Raw genomic sequence first — 16,840 nt, 5'->3', positions numbered from 1 at the left:
TTATTTCAGAGATCATGTGTTCCTTCAGTGCTATTGCCTTTGCTTTGTTTCATTTTTTTATATCTCAAATTTGTTATTCTCTTTTTTTTGCTTCTTTGGATACATTTTCCAATGTATACAAATATTTCTTATCTGTTAATTATTTCTGTTATGAGTATTTTGGTTTTCATATCTATTCCCTTCTAACTTCTCTTATGGTTTTAATTTCTCTTTTGAATGATTCTCTATCTTCTTATTATTCCAAGCTCTTGTGGGATTCTATGGGCTTCTGTTTCACATTGGAAATGGGTTTAATTTCTTTTTATTATATGGGTTTGGTTCTTTGTAATTTCTTTGAGGATTTATCATTCATCTTTTCACCTAATTTTAGTAACCTCTTTTTAGAGTTATCTGCTTTTTCTTTATCTTTCAAACTTAAATTGCTTTTCCCTCTTAAACTGTTTTATATTTTAGTTATTTTTTCCTTTTTTTTCTGTCACTTTATGACAGTTTTCTTAATGCTTACTCTCTTGCCAACAATGGAATATTTACTTTTCACTAGCCTTAGTCCATGCCCTACTTAAGTAGCTTTGGAGAGGATAGTACTGACTGTGACTGGATTTCAGATACCTTTCCTTTCCTGGATCTTATTTTTCCTTCTCTGGATGAGTTGAATCAACTGGCATTCTACAGGGTTGAGGTGGAGTATTTTTTATTTGAAAGTATTTTTATTTTTTAATTTTTTTAATAAGAGAAAGATTTTATTTATTTTGCATTTTAAAATTTTTCCTCTAATCTTGCTTCCCTCCCCCCACCCCCCACAGAAGGCAGTCTGTTAGTCTTTACATTGCTTTCATGGTATGCATTGATCTAAGTTGAATGTGGTGAGAGAGAAATCATATCCTTAAGGAAGAAAAAGAAAGAGATGGCATAATTACCTAATAAGTTTTTTTTTGAGATGGATTACTCTTGATTTGCAGATTTTCCTAACCTAGGGGATATCCAAACAGCAAACTTCCCATTTTTTCACATGTTTGGGCAACATTTGTCTCTTGTTGCAATGTAGTGGGGAAATTGGTGGTGAGTGTGTGTGTGTGTATGTATGTGTATGTGTATGTATACTGACAAAGTGTCTGAAGGAGAAGGGACATATATACCTTTTTAGGTCGTAGGTACATGCCTATGGATTGGTTTGTGTTTTCCTGTTAGAGAATAACGACCAGTGAGGTGGGGGAGGTAGATGAATGTTTTAAGGAATAACATTTAACAGAGTTCTTTCATAAGGTATTTATCTTTTGGGGGGCTTATCACTTTCTTGTTTTATGGAATGGGCTACAGTTGTTTTACATCTTTTCTATTCTTCAGAATTTGTAGGGACTGGGGAGAATGTTTAGTTTATTATCTTATTTCTTACATGACCCAGAAGTTCTGAATTATAAAGTTATTAATGCAGACTGTTGGCCTTATACATATATTTTGGATTGTTGCTTTATAGCATACTGATGTCTTATCATCATTTGATGTCAGAACCTGGATCATTTCAAAAAATCCAATGTAAATGCAGTCATTTGAATCTTCTGGATGCTTTAAAATAAGCTTACCTTCTATATTCACACAAATCATAACAGATGTAGCTGTCTGATGCCAAAATGGATGCTGAATGGCTATGGAATAAAACATAAGGATTCTTGAAATTCTTACTTAGTATATTTTTAAGCAATGAAAACTAATAGTTTAAAGTTTAAAACTGCTCTAAGAAGTTTGGGACACCCCAAAACACTGTTTAGGGTCTGATTCATAAATATGAAGGCCATATCTATTCTAATAACTTCTCTTTATAGTTTGTATTTCAAATTTCAGCTAGTTGTTCCAATGACATATTATCCACACAAAGCCAAGAATAGCACATATAAAATCTTTTTTTGATTCTCTGATAATTATCTTTAAAGAAGCTTGGAAAAGAAACATGCAATTATTTCACAAAACTCTGAATGAAGTTTGGCCTAACCAATCTGTCATTTGTCAAAATTAAAAGAGCATCATTAAGTTTCATTTTAGGCAGTTTAAAGTAAGTAATTAACTCAAGTATGAAAACAGATATTTTGTAGTGAATCAAAGATGACATTCTCATTTGTACTTTACATTTTGAGCCAAATTTGTTGGTATTAAGTAATACTGTATGAAAAGTTCCTAAATTGGAATGATTATTTTCCCTTTAAAAAAACTCTTTTAAAAATGTCAATAGAGAGAATATTTTATGATAAGAAATATTTTGCTGTCTAAAAACTCTATAACTCAAAGTAATATACTTTTTAAAAAGAACCTAGAAATGGAATATGTATTAATACTTTTATGAGAAAAGCACTTTATAAATCTCATGGTACTATATAAACATGAATTATTACTCTTACTACCTCTGACTGGAATAATTATATAATTTAGCTGACCCAATAATAGAAAAGGAAAAAAAAATTTAAATTTAATGTTTCAAAAAAACTTAATGTTTCAGATATGAGTTCTGAAGCCTCCATAATCATAGGATTGTCATATTAAATCCTTTGAACATGTCTTGTACTTTCCCATCATTAAGTCTGCCTTTTCTTACATTGTTTCCTTCCTGTGGAACACCTGATTCCCAAGTCTAGTTCCGATTTCTTATGTTTGTAAGATCAATTGAGTTCATGAAACTTCAGTTTCTACACTTGTAATATAGCAATGTTTTTACTAATATTAATGAGAAAATATACATGAAAGCTCTTTTGTAAACTGTAAAATGCGATATGAAGAGTTTATTTCTCTCTATCCGATTAATAGTCCTTGTTTCAAGGTCCAGTTCAAATTCCTTCTCATATTCATATCTGAAACCCCTACTACTAATTTTCATAAGTTTTTTAATCTTCCTTTTTGTCTTGCCTGCCATCATTCCTCCCCTCCCTCTTTGAACTTTCAAAACACTGTAGCTAGAATCACAAAATTTTTGAGTCAGAAAAGACCAGAATTTATTCAGTTCAAATTCTTCATTTCCTAGGTGAAATTAAGACCCAGAGAAATTATACTTCCTTCTACCCACTAGACAAAGAGGAATAAATGCAAAGAGGATGTTTGGATAATAAGCTTTAACAAATTTGAGGGGGGACAGATTACTTCCAGTTGACTTGGTGGGGCTGAGAAGAGGAACTGTATTTCTCACTGGACAACATGAAAATGTTATGATCCAAATTGGTCCTTGAAAGAAGAGTTAGATGTCAACAGAAGATGTGCATTGAGGTCATGGGGGATATCATGAATGAAGTCACAGAAATGGGAGAGGAAATAATACAAGGGATAGAGACTAATCAACTTTGGCTCAAATAAAGAACCCATGTATGACAGCAGTATGGGATAAAGGTAAAAAAGTAATGGGAAACCAGATGATAGGGGGAATTAGGGAATGCATTTTGTAGTTTGTAAAGCACTTTCCTAAAATAACTTTGTGAGACATATAGCACAAGTTGCATTAAATACCATCATCTCATTTTGCAGCTCATTTTACAGAAGTTCAGAGAGGTCTGCCTGTTTCTGGTCACTTTGCTAATTCAGTGATCTAGCTTGAGACTCCAAATCCAGGGTTGATGTGTGACCCAGAAAGAGAAATGAAAGTTGGTATGTGAAAGGCAAGTCATGATCCTACCTGGCCTCACCTTCATGCACCACTATCTCAGACAGTGGATCTCAAATAAAGATCATGTTCTAGTTGTTTTATGAATGTCAACTGAGGAAAATTCTTTTTTACTATTTGAAATGGCCAGGAATCTATGAATTAAGGAATAAAGACTATTCCTCCTTCAATAGAGGAGCAAAACTAAAATTTGCTAGAAAAATGATCAGTATCAAGGACATCTTTAAATTTATCATTTGCATACTCAGAACACCTTTAGTGTGTTTGCCTTAATTAGGACCAATTTATTATCAACATATTTCAAATATCAAGTTGAGATTCAGTTTTTGAATGCTACATCATCTAAACAGCTTGTGCTGAAACTTGTAGATAAGGAGGAACAATTGACCAGCAACTTTCTAGCATTTGAAAAATTGAAATTTTAATTCTGAACTTTTAATCTTTTATGATAATAATATTATCCAAATGTCCCATAGATTAAGTTAATAACTATTTATGAGGTTATTAAGATGAAGAGTTTAAACATGGGAAAAATTATTTCATATGGGAAGTATAATTCTTTCTGCTCTGGTCCTTGTGGCACCATCCATACCAAATGTGTAGCATCATACTGATGACATTCACAGTTCCATTAGACTAAGAATTCTTTGTTTCAAGACCCCTTTCATAGTCAGGATTCCTTTTCTAAGTCATGTTTCCTTGTTTATGCTCATATATGAAAGAAATGCTAAAAGGAGGATTGGGAAAACAAATATGTAAGTTGACAGAGAGACAGTGAGATGGTTCAGTAAATAGAACACTGGGTCTAGAGTCAGGAAAGCCTCAGTTCAAATGTGGCCTCAGACATTTACTAGCTATGTGACCTGGCCAAGTCACCCAACCTTTGTTTGCCTCAATCCACTGAAGAAAGAAATGACAGACCACTCCAGTATCTTTGACAAGAAAATATGAACAGTATTGTTGTACTTGGTTCTACAGGATCACAAAGAGTTGGACATGACTAGCATATTGACAGACCCCTTTGGAATTCAAATTTTACAAAATTCTTTGTTAGAGCCTTTATCATGGAATAGGGATAGGGGACAATGTTGGAGTTAGTGAATTTACTAATTAATATCCCTAACATGGAAGGAAGAATCTGTTCTCATACTTTTTTTGCTATGGAAATGTTACCTTTTCTTTACTTCCAAGGAGGCTAATTTGGAACATAGCCAGAAGCTAGCAGAAAGCCTTTGTTACACCATTTCAAAGGCAAAGAAAGAGAGGTTCCCCCCACCAGAAATTCACCACAACTGCTATATAAACAGTACAGGAAAGGAGGTTGCCAGACTCCCTTTCAGAAGGGCATTCCCAAAGCTGTCATTCCATGTGCAGAGTTCCAGTGCTCATGAGTCAGGAGAGATGTCCTTCCCTTATCTCTTCATGCGATCATGGGGTGTTTTTCAGTTTGCAAATAAACTAGAATAGCTTGGAACAAATGGCCAAGCAATTTATTATTCCCAGCCATGGTTACTCAACCCTTATACTGAGCTCACAGTTTACAACATTTACTCAGTTATTATACATTATTTCTTCAGGCCTCAGGAGTCATTTTCAAATGTGTTATTGTTCTCTGGAATTGGTGCTATAATAATGGAAAATATGTGTGTGGCCATCTGTGCCAACCCATCCTCAGTGTCCATGAACTAAATTCTGTAAAGGGAAACAGTACAGGTAGATTTTGCATCTTTAGGAGAAAGAATTATTTCTCTATCTGAATTCAAATATTAAAGAACATAAATAAGCATATCAATTTTGGCATATTTAATTTTTAAAATAGTTAAATGCAGTCAAATTTCAAGGTAAAAAGACATTTGAACATTGATTAGGTAATACAAGACTGTCCCCAATATATAAACAACTTGTGTTACTCTCTAGAAGTTCAGAAATGCTTTGAATAACCATGAGCTTAGTGATACAAAGGGACACAACAAGATGAAACCTAGTCAATTGGGCATCCAAGTATTTCCAAGAATATGAAGCTACATAGTTGAGATCAAATGAATTTTGTTTTCTCACAATGTTTATGTATACATGTATAATTATATATATATATATATATATATATATATACAGACTTCAAATACATAAACCTATGTTATATACATAAAACTATTTTATATATATATATGTTTATATATCTATATAAACTATAGAAGCTACATAAGCTATATATCAGGACAAGTATTCTAAAATTCTGCCCTTGGTTTGTTGTGACTAAGACAGCTCCTAGTAATGTTTGGAGACCAATCAAAGCCTGATTTGAATAACACTGAGGTTTTCTTGTCTAACACAGATGGAGAGCTGTGAAAAGTTAGCACAAAGGTTACGGCTAGGCTTACATGTGTTTTCTGTATCGTAAACTACTTGCAATTATTGTATTAATACAATAGATAATTTAATATAATTGTAAAATAAGCCAGTCACTGAATCTGCCTGTCACTGATTCTGTTCATCCCACTCACTTTCTCTTTTTTAAAGTCATTTTCTTTGTTTTATTTTTAGGTATTTAATTCTGAAAAACAGAACAACATACTATATTGTTCTCTTCTTATTCCATGTGGTCTGATTTTTAAATATAGTAATCTCTTCTATGTTTTGGAGGCTCTGTAGTCTGGAAAATCTGTATAAAATCTTTTGGTTCTCTCTTTGTACTAGAGAAGAAATTTGAACTATTATGGTATTAAAAGATAAAATATCTTGATATCATACAATATTTTATATATATATTTGTTATACATTTTTGAGTTTCTAAACTTTTTCTGTGTCATCTGCTGACCTTTTTGTGTCATCTACAGCTTCCACAAAACTCCACCAAAATTCCCCTTTAATTTCTTATGCTGATCCACAATGTGTCAAAACTGCTCTGGGAAAAGTTGAGATGCAAGGATAACTGTAGTTTATTAGAAGGAGGAAATGGCAATGTAGAACAATTCTTAGAATGATTCAGAGTCTTCACATTGCATTCCTGCAGGGCTCTGAATCATGAGAAAAAACTACCTTCTTGATGGAATAGAGCAAAATGCTTGTGGACCTTCGAGACCCACCTCTGGGAACTTTCTTCTTGATACAGAATTAGTGTGTGGTAATAGGGACACACAGACTCTCGTAGTTCTATATCTTCCTTGTATATATAAAGTAAAGTAAACTCCTTAAAAGTATTTGAAGAAATTGAAACTGGAATTTTTGTGGTGATTGAAACCAGTCATAATACACAGACAACTTGACAAAAACAGAGCTTTGAGAAAGAGCCAAAACTAGGACAGGGCTAGCAGGTCTCAAGTGTTGAAATGTATAGCGATGATATTTGCTCCCTTCATGGAGTAAAGCTAAATGAAAGACTTGACCTCCTTGGAAAGGCCAATTAACTAATTAGCTAACTAAATAAGCATTTTGTAAGTGCTGACTAGATACTAGGGATACAAAGACAAAAACAAAATAGACCTGGCATTTTAGGACTTTACACAATTTATTGGGACAAATAACACACACACACACACACACACATATATTAGCAATATAGAATGCCTACTAGAAACTGGAAAGTATAATTGGAAGTTAGACTTCCAATTGGAATGACTTTTGAATCAGACTTTGTTCCTTGGATTAAATCCTTACCTTTATTACTCAATCCCTGTTAACTCTTTCAATTTAGCCTACAAATCTGTCCATATCTCTGCCATCCTTAACAGCAGCAACTTTCACTTGATGATGCCATCCCTTCAAGCTATCATCCTATATATGTATCCTCCTTTTCACTGCAAAACCCTTAGAAAAAGATGGCTGACTGGTTTCCTCCACTTCCTCACCTTCAACTTAACCCCTTGGTTTCTGTCTTATAAAACTACTACTCTGTTGAAACTGCTGTCTCCAATGTTATCAACAATAACTTTGAAATAAGATACATTTTCTTAGTTTTTATCAATATTTATTTTTCTAATGCTTGATCATTCCACCCTCCTAAACACTCTCTCCTTCTGGGATTTTCATGACACCATATTCTCCAGTTTCTCCTGTTTTACTATTCTTCCTCAGTCTCCTTTTCTGCATCATCAGCCATATCCCAATTGCTATGCATGAGTGGACTTCAAGTTAATGCCCCCATAAAAGAAAGAAAGAAAAATGGATGAGATTATGATTACTCTCATGAATTAAAATTTTTTTATAGAAATGTATGAAAATATAATAATCCCAGATATACCACCAGAAGAAATGAAATTTAAAAACCAACAAACAAAAAAGATAGAGTAGTTAAACTAGAATGAACATATCCAGAGAAAATTTGAGATGGAGGTGGTGTAAATTTGAAGGGATTGTTAATGAAAGCAGATAATACCAAAGATGTGGTAAGAAAATTATATAATATTTTAAAAAAGTTTTTTCTGAAAGTATACCAATGGATACATTTATATATACAATAATTTTATGAGAATAACCTGCACATGATTTATTTAAATCTTGGATAAGAGAATTAGAATGAAACAGACATTCTTTTGCAAATCACATTCCACAGTAGAAACATCTTTACACAACTGACTTTAAGATGTAATGAATAAAAGATGCCACTTTTATCATCTGTTGATTATAAAAATATGTTGATTATGATTTGGTAGAGTAAAATACTACCACCTTAAAGATTTACTTGAAATAAACTTTTTTCTCATGCACATGTCATAGCCATATAAGAAACTTTGAAAGGTTTAACATCAGATGTTTAAGGATTTTCTATTTATTAATAACAAACAGGACAGAAAACATGAAGATGAATGCATACCAAAGATGTTTGCTACTGTTAAGAGATTAGTTACAGTGAAGAATTCCAACTGAAGGCATATATTTTATCTGTAGTCGGTGAGGGCTAACAGAACTCCTGCTTATGAATGCTATTGTACTGATGTCCTAAATCCTCATAACACTGCAAAGTTACCTAAATGAGATTCATAATCTATAAAGTGCTTAACTTAACTCTCTATAAGGAAAAGATCAAATAGTTGGAGAAAGTCTATTGTCCACATAAACAGTTGAATAGACAACCTAGAGAACTTGGTCATCTTGACCTTTATCTTTCAAGACATATGGCAGGAAGCAGGGCTTAGATTTAAATAGGGGGGAAGGGACCTTGATTGCCTTTGGGAACTTAGAGGTGTTTTGATGTTCTCAGGATTCTTCTATTCCTATGCCAGTATTTTTCTGGTGACATTGAATTAGCTATACTATGCTTTTCAAACAACTAAAGTTGATTATTACTCAAATGCCAATGAAGGGGTTTAACTTGGACTTGAATCATCTACAACACAGGAATTATGCAGGAATGGTGAAAAGCATGACATTAGAGAATTTTTTTCACCAGAGAAAAATATGGACCTGCCCTATAGAGAGGGCAAAGGATAACTAATGAATAGCCACTGGTGTTCCTACAATGTCAAGAGAACAAGAGAAAGGTCTCATCCTTGTGTTATGGATGAACATGTTTGAAAATCAACTAGGGCATCATAGGCAGACATGGATGGCATATAGTATTTATTATTAGAAAGAATACTCATATCTGTGAGCTTACAGATTCACTTGATTACTAGAGAATAGTATGTGTATAAACATACATACATACATATGTAATATGAATTTTAAAATTCAATTCCTACTTTCTAATGTCTTCATATTCTGCCTACCTCAAATTATTCCTAGATTTCTGAATGCTGTCCTGGGCTAGGCTATTAGTTTCAAATAAATAGTCATTATATTTCAACTGAAGAGAGATATCACTCAAGGATGGGTGAGCAGTGGCTCTAGTCTTCATTTGAGAAATACTTTGGGGTGAAAAGTATAATCTATTCTTGTTTCATGTGCAATTGCTTTTTTAAACTTTGGGATTTAAACTCTTTAAAACATTGATGATTTTTATGTTATACAAATTGTAAAATATTTGAAAGCTCCCACCCAACAGGTAAAGGATGTTAAATGTTAACCATGTGAAATGGGGCATTTACCTCTTTACACTCCTGATTCTGCTTGCATGGTAGGAGTCAGTCAACTTAATGATGCACTCAGAGGCAAAGAATCAGGGAAGTGTAAATGATTCTTGCCTGGAAATGGTTTCTTATCTATAAAATGATCTCTAAGTTCCTCTCTAATTATATAATACTAGCATTCTGTAACATAGGTAATATTAAGAAAAAGATAAATGGAAATCATAGACCAGTATTGTTGATTATTGACATATGAAAAAATTCTAGAAAAAAATTATAATAATGCTTTGAGGTGACGCAGTAGAAAGAATGTACTGGAAATGGAGAAAAATCTTAATTCCAAAACCTCCTTTACTCCAGACCCAGGGCAAATTACTTCATCTTCCAGACTCAGTTGCTTCATAAAATAGGAATAATAATTTTACCTACTTCCCCAGGGCTATTGAGAGGATTAAGTGAGATAATATGTATAAAGTGATCTGAAAATCTTAAAGTGAGTGCTGTATGAGTGTGGCTATTAGTTTTAAAAATGTGATTGCCAAATAATAACCAGAGTTAAAAATGAACAAGACATATTAGAGTAGTCCATCCGTAGGTGGCATTATAAGTTCTGTTTATAATTCATAATTATCATTAAGTGATAGCTGAACTGTCAGAAAAGATGAAGAGAAAAAAGGAGTAGGAGGGGTATGTGAAAATATAGATATTCTCATTTTTAAAAGGTGTACTTAGAATCACTGCTGTCCAACATTATAATCATACATGCAAATTTTCCCTTTCTTTGTCAATATAACATATAAAGCATTGTATAATCTTGGAAAAGATCTTTAAAAATATATATCTTTATGATAGAAGCTATATGTCTGATCCTATCATTATAACCTATATACTGAATGGAAGTTATTGGTACCTGTTAACCTATCAAATTGCATAATGCTAATTTAAGTTACACAGAGAATGAGATCTTATATTTCTAGTCATGACTGAATGGTATTTAAATCCTTACTTTTGCCAATTAATTAAGATTGTATTCATTTACTGATATAACAATCAACCATTATTTAGATTTGCTATAGACACAATTTCAAATCTAAAGACTTTACTCCCTGAGAAGAAACTAGGACCCAATGTGTTTTTAGAAAAGGCTTATCTTTAGCTACCAAAGTGCATGTTGACGGGAAGAGAGAATGCTGACATTTTTAAGATGAAATGGGAAATAGGGGTAGCTACGTCAGCCACCACTGACATACTAGGAAAAGAGAACATTTGCAAGATTCCAGAAGCAAACAATGAACTGCTAGGTGACCCAACTTTAAGAACTGGACTGAGCTTAGTGATCAGGCCAATAACTCCTCATGGAACCCATTCTTTTTCCAAACAGTAATACCCTAAATGGACTATAAATGAGTTCCTGAGGAAAAAAAAGTATCAGGACCAGATAGATTTAAAAGCATATTTTACAAAACATTTAAAGATCGACTAATTCCAACATTAAATATATCATCTGGAATAATAGACAAAGAAGTTGCTGATACCTAAACCAGGAAGAAGTTCATTTTTAAAGATGAAGTACTGAGGTAAACAGGTAAGTGTCTGAGAATGAATTTGAACTCATGAATATGAGTTTTCCTGACTCTAAGGTTTTATACTCTATTCACTGAATTGCTTAGCTGCCCCAAACTATTTGGTACTGGCTAAGAAATATAAAGGTAAACCAATCAAAAAAGAGAGCAAGGGGTGGCTAGGTGGTGCAGTGGATAGGGCACCAGCCTTGGAGTCAGGAGTACAGGATGACTGGAGATGGCCTTGGGTTATGAGGTAATTGGGGTTAAGGGATTTGTTCAAGGTCATGCAGGTAGTGAGTGTCTGAGGTCATATTTGAACTCAGGTCCTCCTGACTTCTACCCACTATGCCATATAGCTGTGGTCATGAAGAGTCAGACATGACTAAACAAGAACAACAGCAACCATTAAGTGTCTGAATGGGCTGATATATCAGGCAATGAATTCTTCATTATTGACAGGCAAAAGGTATAGGATATAAAGGGATATATGAATAAATTGAAAGAAAGTGGACTATATTGCTTATCATATTTATGGACAGGGCAATTTATGAATGAATAAGAGATAAGAACATTGTGAGATGTAGAATGGATAATTTTGATTACATTAAATTAAAAAAAATTGTACAAATAAAATCAATATAATCAAAATGAGAAGGAAAGAAGAAAATTAGGGGAATTTCTTAAGGATGTTTCTTATATAAAGTTATCATTTCAAGTAGCTAGAGAATTGAGTTAAAGTACGATGCACAGGAATCATTCTCCAATTGATAAATGGTCAAAGGATATGAATAGGCAGTTTTTCAATGAAGAAATCAAAGCTATATGTAGTTATGTGAAAAAATGCTCTAAATCATTATTGATTAGTGAAATGCAAATTAAAAGCACTCTGAAATACCATCTCCCACCTATCAGATTGTATAAAGTGATGGAGAAAAATCACAAATATTGCAGGGAAGGTGGAAAAATTATGACATTAACAAATCATTTTGGAGAACAATCTGGAATTATGACTAAAGAGTTTTAAAACTATACATACATTTTGACTCAACAATTCTATTATTAAGTCTGCTTTCCAAGATGATAAGTGAAAAAGGACAAAATCTATATCTTCTAAAATATTTATAGAAGTTTTCTTTGTGATTACGAAGAACTGGAAATTGAGAAGATGCCCTTCAAATGGGGAATGGTAAACGATTCATGGTACATGATTATGATGGAATATTAATAAACTGGAAGAAATGATTAGTAGGTTGATTTTAGAAAGACATGGAACAATTTGCATGAAATAATGAAGAGTGAAATGAACAGAATTATGAGAATGTCGTATTAATTAACAGCAACATTGTTCAAAGGATAACTGAACAACTAAGTTATTCTGAGTATTATAAATACTTAAAGGACTTATGAAGAAAGATGTTATTCATTTCCAGAGAAAGAACTGGTAAATGGAAGTAAGTATATCTAGTATGGTTTTATATTCACAAATCTATCTCTCTGTATCTATCTATCTATCTATCTATCTATCTATCTATCTATCTATCTACCTACCTACCTACCTACCTACCTACCTACCATTGGCTCTGGATCATTCTCTCTCTCTCTCTCTGTCTCTGTCTGTCTGTCTGTCTGTCTGTCTATCTCTCTCTCTGTCTCTCTCTCTCTGTCTCTCTCTCTCTGTCTCTATGTCTTATGGTTGCCTTAGTTAGCATAAGCCAGGGAGGGAAGAAGGGAGATGGTCTGAAACATAAAATGTAATATAAAAATTAAATTAAAAAATACTATAAATTCTGTTACTACAGAAAGTTGGAAGTGAATTGCAAACTGCTGCATGTTCATTTATGGAAATAAGAGAGGTTTGCCCTATAAACTTTGAATCCCTTTAGTTCTTCAGAGATATTCAAACATGGACATAATTTAGTTCATGACCCTTTTTTCCTCTTGTGGTTGACATGGTGAAATATTAAAACTACATATAGAATGGTCACAGTATGAAACTGAGATTCCCATTGGAAGAAATTCATTTATGACATGATTCATCATATTGAATGAATGAGTCTTTTTCCTTTCAGGGATTAAATCTCCCAAATGCTCCAGATAATTATGGAGAATTTCTATCTAACTTTTGTTGATTAAACTTAAAGGAAAAGGGGGTTGTAATGGAATTTTATCACTTTTAAAGGACAACTTTATAGGGAGCATCCTCCTTCCTAGGAGATAGAAGGTAGAGCAGGACTATACATGAGTGTAAGGAAAAAAGGGACAGGAAGGAGGCCATAGGATGGGAAAAGTAGTACTAAGTTACTACAGGAATCTGGATCTAGGTATATAAAAGAGAGATCTGAGGGAGTCTTAATGAAAGTGAAGTTCCTAGGTCTAAGAGAAAGGTGTATCAGAGGAAAAATTGTTCAGAGAGTAATTGGTTTAGAGCTAGTTTAGGGATTTGGAATCTATTATGTTGAACCTGAGATTACTGAGGATCTGTTTGAAGATGTTGGGAGAGAGCAGATAACTATCACAAAGAGGGAGACTGATACACAAATTTAAGACAAAGCAGCCACTGTGAACTAGAAATGAAGACCTTTTACTTAAAGTCAAGTTGCCTCTAACAATTAATTTTAACTCATAATTTGCCATTCATTCTACATACCATCAAAACAGGCTCATTTTTAGGTCCCTGAGTATGAACTGTGATTTTTCAGTTCTCTATCTTTATTTTATTTTTCCTCTGTTTCCAATATTTATATTCCCTTTCTTTACTGGCTGAATTTTTTTTGGGGGTGGGATGGGGCAGGAAGGTCAGGACCTATAAATTCAAAGGAACAGGGAATGCCACAGAGATCAGTAATTCATTTGCAAATTATGGTGTTTAGTTATTTGCTGGTACTAGAGCTTAAAGAGCATGCCAATAAATCCCATATTACAAAGTTTCAGAGATGGGATTTGAACCTGGGTCTTCTTAACTCCAAGACATCTTGCAATAATAACTCTATGTGCTACTTTGTCTCCTGTTGAATTTCCATTTATTCTTGAAAACCCAATTTAAATGCTACCTACTCCAAAAAATCTAGGTTGTAGTTCCATTTCTGCTCTAATGCATGACACAGTTGAAGGCTCAGATGAACAATTTCATTAATTATACTTTATTCAACATCCTACAAGGTAGTAGAAACCCAAACTAAACTAAAACAAAATAACCTCCCCCCTAACAACAAACTAAATAGTACAGGAAGGTAAAAGCACCAACAAGTACTCAGGAAATAATTTCCTTGGGGTCTATGGGAATCACTGTTAAATTCTTAAAAGTCTTTTAATACCCTCCTTGTTCAACTGAGTTGGGTCCCAGATTAATCTGCCTGAGAGCAAAGCTAACTGAAATTGCTCCAAGTCTGCCCCACTGCTTTTGTCTTTTAATAATAGTCTGCGTTGGTGGTGAGAATACATTAACTTGAGTCAAATCTCCACAGTTCCACCTGTATCTTGGTCCACAACATAGTGAGACTTACCTAGATCCTCTCTCTTTGTTCTTTTCTAATGCTAATATACTATTTAATATCATAGTTATTCAGAAAGTGTGTGTTTCAATTTCATCACACTGGCTATGTCAATACATCATAAGGGTCAGCTGATCCTTCCAAACTTGCAAGACTACAAAATAAGGTTGGAGCAATAACTCATTTCCATTACCAAGTTATCAGCATTGATAACAATAAGGAGATCAGTTTACTGATTTACTAGTTTACTAAAAGGTGAATATTTATTTATTTACTTTTTTGACTTCTGCAAGGCAATGGGGTATTAAGTGCCTTGCCCAAGTTCACACAGATGGTAAGTATCAAATGTCTGAGGTGGGATTTGAACTCAGGTCCTCCCAACTCCAGGGTCAGTGCTCTATCCGCTGAGTCACCTAGTTGCCCTGAATATTTATTCTTTAAATAAAAATATCTATTTGCCTTAAGTCTGTGTGGAGTGGCAGAAAAGTAGGAGAAAGTTGGCATTACATGGCTGGAGGAACTGAATCATCCATATTAACATTTCTACTATCAATAAAATCATGAAGAAATTGCAACTAAATGATATGATGGGACACAGGTTTCTTCAGAGAGGGCAATAAGGGGGTCAATTTCATTTTGCATTTTCCAAAGGAAAATTAAGGAAGTAGGGAACCTTTTTTGGGCAGGGACACTTGATCATTTCATCTTTTAGGGCTCAAACAGAGAAACTGAAGATCACTGCAGCTGATTTGTCAATATACTTGATGTAGAGGATAAAGACAAAGAAAAGCTTATATGAAGAAAATCTGATAAACTCCTATCAGCTTAATCACCTTTAATAGTTACTTCATTGAAAAAAAGAGCACTGGAGGCAGTGGCACAAGCTAGAATGGAAATATGGTTCCGGATTAAGCAGTGAAAGAGGCCCCAAACTGATTATTTAGAAGCTTTATGATTGAATAGCATGAATACTTTCTTCAAGAAGTGAGTTAGAAGACTTTAGCTATAGAGAGCATAGAGCAACATATCTTTAAAAAATTGATTATATCTCAGCAGATTGGAAATGATGGTTACTGATGTGGAAGGCATTGTAGAATCAGTTGCCTGTGTGCAGTCAGATCATCAACTGACTAGAGCAAAGGTCAAAATCAATACCAAATTAGAAGGAAGGATAAAGATGAGAAAAAAAGACCCTATGGACGATTACAGCCATTCAAAGCTGACCTGTTTGGGTGAACTACTGACTTTGAGAAAGGTCAAATTGGCATCTTAGGAAAGAAAAGAAGGTTAGATACTTTAGCTTGAGAAAAAATAAACTGCAAAAGTTCAGGATAGAGAGAATATATATTCAATATGTTGAGATAGAGAAAACATGTATCCTATAAGAAAAAGCTTTGGGGATGTATGTGTCTGTGTGTGTGTATGTGAGAGGTAGAGAGGGTATTGACTGCAAACTTTTAAAAATAGTTTTAACTATATCTTATAGTTTTCTTAAAACATAAAGAAGTTGACTTGATCTTCCTTAAGTTTAACAAATGAAAAATAGTAAACACAATGAAAATGACAAAAAAAGTCCCGAAAATTTCTTATCTGACAATCTTTTGATCTCCTTGAGAAAATGGAATGATTTGACAATCCATCACAATGATACTGTAGTGTGAAATTCATTTGCAAAACTTATGTTGGAGAAGGATTGAAGGTTGCCTTTCAAAAAGCAAGTGAGAGGGCACCATGAGAAGGAAAAGAATACAATCAAATCATTCCCAAATGCTTTATAGACAAAATTGGATGTGGGAACAAGTAGATATGAAATGGAACAAATTTAGCCTCATTTTTATGGTGGTCTATTTTCTTTAGTAAAACTGCAGTTTCTAGCTAGTTGAAATATCTTATTTGGACTTATCCATCTCTATAGCAGAGATTTTTAAGATGAAGAAATTGGGATAAACAAGTGGGTCTGAATAAATATAAATAAGAAAACATTGTTGGAGGTAGAGCAATTTTATTGGCACTCAGGGATTGATTTGCAAGATTCTTCATAGTAGAAGAGAAAGTAGCAAAAGACAATCAGACTGGTGATTAAAAGAGTGTGAAGGATCTGGATCAAGTTGACTGAGGGGTGGAGAATGTTAGATCTGCCTT

At 33.6% G+C, this 16,840-nt stretch overlaps 1 protein-coding gene across 4 annotated transcripts in view; it reads right to left on the bottom strand.

The window, feature by feature from the left end:
• GRID2 (glutamate ionotropic receptor delta type subunit 2) overlaps positions 1 to 16,840 on the bottom strand; it is a 1,800,826-nt gene that overhangs the window by 78,787 nt on the left and 1,705,199 nt on the right. For 2 of the 4 annotated variants that reach the window (XM_074228052.1, XM_074228054.1), the window contains one exon: positions 1,581 to 1,643. The exons of the other annotated variants lie outside the window; for them this stretch is intronic. In XM_074228052.1, coding sequence (XP_074084153.1) covers positions 1,581 to 1,643 — 63 coding nt within the window. The remainder of the gene's footprint in view (positions 1 to 1,580; positions 1,644 to 16,840) is intronic. 4 annotated transcript variants of the gene reach the window in all.

This window comes from Macrotis lagotis, chromosome 3, assembly GCF_037893015.1.
Source record: "Macrotis lagotis isolate mMagLag1 chromosome 3, bilby.v1.9.chrom.fasta, whole genome shotgun sequence".
NCBI classification, from domain to species: Eukaryota; Metazoa; Chordata; class Mammalia; order Peramelemorphia; family Peramelidae; genus Macrotis; species Macrotis lagotis.
The sequence above is the reverse complement of the archived record's forward strand: the minus strand, read 5'-3'. Positions and strand labels throughout refer to the sequence as shown.